Source organism: Alosa alosa, chromosome 12, assembly GCF_017589495.1.
Source record: "Alosa alosa isolate M-15738 ecotype Scorff River chromosome 12, AALO_Geno_1.1, whole genome shotgun sequence".
In the NCBI taxonomy this organism is placed as follows: domain Eukaryota; kingdom Metazoa; phylum Chordata; class Actinopteri; order Clupeiformes; family Clupeidae; genus Alosa; species Alosa alosa.
In genome coordinates this window covers 17853916-17858915 of record NC_063200.1, presented here as the reverse complement: position 1 = coordinate 17858915, position 5000 = coordinate 17853916, and the positions used below count along the sequence as shown (strand labels likewise).

The 5000-nt window shown below is 46.4% G+C and overlaps 1 protein-coding gene across 3 annotated transcripts in view; it reads right to left on the bottom strand.

Moving 5' to 3' along the window:
• Positions 1-5000, bottom strand: part of depdc5 (DEP domain containing 5, GATOR1 subcomplex subunit) — a 20945-nt gene that overhangs the window by 115 nt on the left and 15830 nt on the right. For 2 of the 3 annotated variants that reach the window (XM_048259765.1, XM_048259766.1), the window contains exons 27-34: positions 4397-4560; positions 4003-4123; positions 3282-3449; positions 2730-2946; positions 1679-1812; positions 1270-1384; positions 552-614; positions 1-38 (exon numbers count right to left, since the gene is read on the bottom strand). The exon at positions 1-38 is cut by the window's left edge and continues 115 nt beyond it. In XM_048259765.1, the coding sequence (XP_048115722.1) occupies positions 1-38; positions 552-614; positions 1270-1384; positions 1679-1812; positions 2730-2946; positions 3282-3449; positions 4003-4123; positions 4397-4560 (1020 nt within the window). The remainder of the gene's footprint in view (positions 39-551; positions 615-1269; positions 1385-1678; positions 1813-2729; positions 2947-3281; positions 3450-4002; positions 4124-4396; positions 4561-5000) is intronic. The other variant, XM_048259767.1, reaches the window with a different exon arrangement.

Below are 5000 nucleotides of genomic sequence, written 5' to 3'. Positions count from 1 at the left end.
GACTCAGCCACACTGGCTGCTGGTTGGTCAGCTGAAATCTGTAGCAGCCAATAAAGGAATGTGACAAGAGCACTTACATCGTGAGCAAAGCATTCAAAAAGGAAAACAACTTACTTATTCATAGAATACACAGACTTAATGTATAATTAATGTATGAGGATGCACCAATATAAACATTTAATATATAATTCATACATGAGGATATGCCATTACAGTGTGATTAGTTTTGACACAGCATACAGTATGGAAGGTTAAACACACACACACACACACACACACACACACACACACACACACACACACACACACACACACACAGGTTTTAGCATGCAAGGTCAGACACAAGCAAACACCCACAATTCCACATGGACAGTGAGAGACAGAGAAACACACAGGATTAACAGACATAGGGAACAGATCATGACCAATGGGTGAGTGGTAACCATGGCTGTATGGTTGCCAGGGCTACCTCTGCTACTCTACTTGACAGGGGAACACACCAATGCAGCCCTGCCTGTGGCGCCCTCTGGTGATCAGAGGGCAGAACTGACCTGAGAGTGATAGATGTATGAGGAGCGAGGGCTCCGGATAAAATCCAGAAGGAAGCCGGCGTCCTGTCAGCGAGGAAGACGAGAGGAAGGAGGGGAAAAGAGCAGAAGACAAGAGAGAGAAGGAGAAATGAGAAGGACAAAGACGGAGGTGAAAAAGAGAGAGGGATGTAGAGAAACCAAGAGGAAGAGAGGAGAATACAAAGCCACCACCATAAAGAGGTAGGTCACGCTGACAACAGACAATTACAGACATGTTTTGGGGTGAAAAATCCCTTGAATTACACCACCACATAGAGATTCAGTCAAGCAATCTGCTCAGGTTTAATTAAACAATGATGCTAGATTACTTGAGTGAATTCCCCTCAAAGGTAACCGATTCCTGTACAATCGTGTTTACCTGTGAAGAGCAGCAAAGTCAGCACACACATAGGCACCCAGCACCCAATTACAGAAGTACACACACACACACACACACATTCACTCAACCATCTGAGATTCACCACAAACTCTATTATACAGTAACCAATCCACGCACACACATACATACACATATATAGACACGAGATGAGATACATACATACAGAGAGAGAGAGAGAGAGATAGACATAGAGATATACAGAGAGAGATCGACAAAGAGAGAGAAAAAAAGAGAGAGAGAAAGAGAGAGAAAGATCACCTGTCTGCCTTCTCACCCACCAGGAGAGGGCCATCATCTCACCTTTCGGGGGCTGTCGACATAGGTGGTTGCCATGGCCCCGGTGGAGGCTTCACTGAGGGGCCCGGCCGCCTTGACACCATGTTGGGCAGCCTGCTGCTGCTGCTCCTCAAGAGTCCTGCAGACAGGAAACCATCCAGGAAATCATCGTCATTGTCATCATCAGAGTCCATGTGCAGCTACGCTGACTGGACAGTGTGGGTTAGACATCAGGCCATCCGATGATTTCAACATCATTTCAATTTACTATGGCATAACCCACACAAAAAAAAAAAACATGTGGTATTTCCTGCTAGATAAGCTCTAGAGGTGTACCGGTAATAAGGAGCTGGAAAGAACTACATTTGGTCATGCTGCATGCATAACTGGAAGAGAACTAAGCATTCGGTCCAGTAACCTTTCGGGCACTTACTTTTGGGTCTGATCCAATTCCAGCAGTGCTGAGAGAGCCGATGTTCCCTTCTTTCCCAGAGGGGGCGCTATGGGCTCAGGGGGGTAGGGTGAGAGAGGGCCTGTCACCTGCAAGCCCTTCATGGCTCCTCCTTTCTGTCAACAGAAGAGAGAGAGGTCACAAATAAAGGCAATTTCATGATGTAAGCATCAATATGTATATGTATTAGTACATCAGATAAATGCATTATTATTGTTATTATCATAGCATTTATGTACTCAAAAAACTAGGAAATGCTAGCAACGTTGACAACGATGACTAGTGGCAATCACAGGGAGCACTTGTGCGGTTGAACTCCAATGTTATACCATACAACCTTTTCATAATACCCACATTCAGAACTTTAAACCAAGCGGCACAAGCTACATATCTTCCTTACTTTTCTTTAACCAAAACACACTACACCGATTAACCAGATAAGAGTCAGGTCAAGAACATAGAAATAAGTCATGAGCATAAAAATAAGAGTCCTGGGGGGCACTGTAGCACAACTGACTACAGCCAGAGACTTTCGAATGAGGAGACACAGCACTCAAAAAATACTCCATAGAAATGCATGGGGCTAGTTTGTCACGCCAATATGGCCGTTGTCTACACATATCCCACCCCTTCCTCGGCAAACCGTCGACATGTGAATACATTGAGCCAATCATATGGTGTGTTGTGAAGACATCGTGCCAATCATGTGTTGTGATCTTGCCGCTGGAGCAAGATTGGTGTCGTGAAGCCTTGTGCACGCACAGTTTGACCCAAAGACTGTGCCCGATGAGTGCCCATAAAACGTTGGTATATGGCCGCCGAGTGGAGGGACTTGCCTAAAAGGACTTTGCTACAGCATCCGTACCACATGTGGGTCCGCATGCCCATGGGGGCCTGCATTTGAGTCCGACTGGTCATTTCCCGATCCCACGACATCTCTCTCTCTCCCACTTGCTTCCTGTCACTCTCTTTCCTGTCCTATCAAATTAAAAGCATAAAATCCCGAGTCGTCATTTTTAGTTTCACCCCTCACCCTGATGATCCGGTCGGAGCGGTGTCGGCGGCGAATGCGGTTCAGCCCCTCCACAAAGCGGATGAAGCCATCCAGCGGTGCCCAATCAGAACCCGGCACCCCGAAACCCTCGCCGTACACATCCCATCGGCCATCACTGTCCGCAACACGCCTCGCCCCTCCTCCGGCTGGGAGCAGTAGGAAGCGTGTGCGCCAGAACTTTAACGAGTCAATCAGACTGGAAGCACAGAGAATAGAAGTCAAAGGCACAGCAAACTCAATTTAAGTAGTCACAGGTAAAAGCACACCAAATAAATATAAACAGAGAGAGAGATGTGTTGTTTGTATGTACCGGTAGTAGCACTAGCATGGAATGCACAAAAAACTCTAATATGCATGATGGGAGGCGATTATTGGTATGACAAATAGGCACTTACATTGTCCAATTACATACAGGACAACAAGGCAACAACAATCAGAACACAACCATGTACAAAATATAAACATAAAGCATAAAGAAGTGCAGTATAAAAACCAGGTTGGTAATCAGGTAGCTCTGTCCATCTACAGTACCTGAAGTCCTCGGAGCCGGCTGAGCAGATGTATTGGTCCAGGTAGTTCCACTTGTACTCCTCCAGCCTCTCGTGACTGAACTCCACCCAGCAGGACAGGAAATGGGCCTCAGTGTGAGGCGGGCACAGACTGTAGCTGTACTGGATCTGTGCCGACTCGTACGGATACCTACCCACAATCCCCCACAAACCCAACAAAAGAAGTGGCGCTGAGCAATAAGTATGCCGATGACAAAAAAACGTTTTAAAATGTATATGTTTTCAGAAGAATATAGAACATCTGCATCCTTCTGCTAATAGTAAGGGAGTCTTAAAGTATGACCGTATCGCTCAATATAATATTCTTGTGCAAAAATAACCCAGCTGTCCTGTGATCAGAAAAAAACACCTTTATACGACATGCCAGAGGTTCCACTGGCTGGACAGAAGTGAGACTATCAATAAGGAGTTTGTTCAGCGAATAGAAGCCATGGTGTGCTAAACTGGCTTGGGAACCTAGTGTCTGACAGTGTTGATCTGTGTACTAAACTGACTTGAGCAGGTAGCATGTGACAGTAATGATCTGTGTGCTAAACTGGCTTGGGCAGGTAGCATGTGACAGTGATGATCTGTGTACTAAACTGACTTGGGCAGGTAGCATGTGACAGTGATGTGATGATCTGCATGCTAAACTGGCTTGGGCAGGTAGCGAGTCTTAATGATGATGTGTGTGCTAAACTGACTTGGGCAGGTAGCGTGTGACGGTGATGATCTTGTCCTTCAGGCAGACTTTGTGGAATGTGCGGCCCATGCTGAGCCAGTACACACTCTCCTCCTCCTCTTGCCTACGCCGAGACACCAGACCTAAGAACACACACACATACACACATGCGCACACACACATACACACGCACATAGATTCTCAGCACTAAATGACTGACAGACTAGACTATCATCTGCTTATATGTATCATCTGTTATTTTGCACAATCCTGTCTATTTCAGGTGACTTTGTGTGTGGTTCTATGTGTGTGTTTCTGTATTTGTATTTTTGTGTGTGTGTGTGTGTGTGTGTGTATGTGTGTGTGTGTGTGTGTGTGTGTGTGTGTGTGTGTGTATGCTTGAAAGCTCAGGTGACCTCTAGAGTAGAGTGGGCTGCTGCTGAGGGGCGGGGCAGATGAAGGCGGAGCCTGCTTCCTGGCGTTTGGTTGGACGATGATCTGGTAGCCCTGCATGAGTCTCTGACAGATGAACTCCTCAAACACTTGAGGCGCCGACATCGCTGGAGCGTCCTCATCACGCCTGCACAACACCACCACAGGAGGGCAACAGCACATGTACTGTAGATGCCAATGTGTTTATGGGTGTGCAATGTGTGTGTCTTTGTATACATGTGTTGCTTGTATTGTACATGCGTGTGTATCTGTTCAGGTGTGCGCATGTCTTTGTGTGTGTGCTTGTACTTGTTATGTGCGCGCACCTGTTCAGGTGTGTGTGTGTGTTTTTTTGTAAGTGTGTGCTTGTACTGGATATGTGTGCTTCTTTGTAAGTGTGTGTTTGTACTGGATATGTGTGTGTGTGAACCTGTTCAGGTGTGCGCTTGTACTGTACTTGTGCTGTACAGATCTTTGGAGACATACCTGTCATACATTGTGAGTGTGAGTGTGTGCGCGTGTGTGTGTGTGTGTGTGTGTGCACGTGTGTGTGTGTGTGTGTGTGTGTGTGTGTGTGTGTGTGGTGTC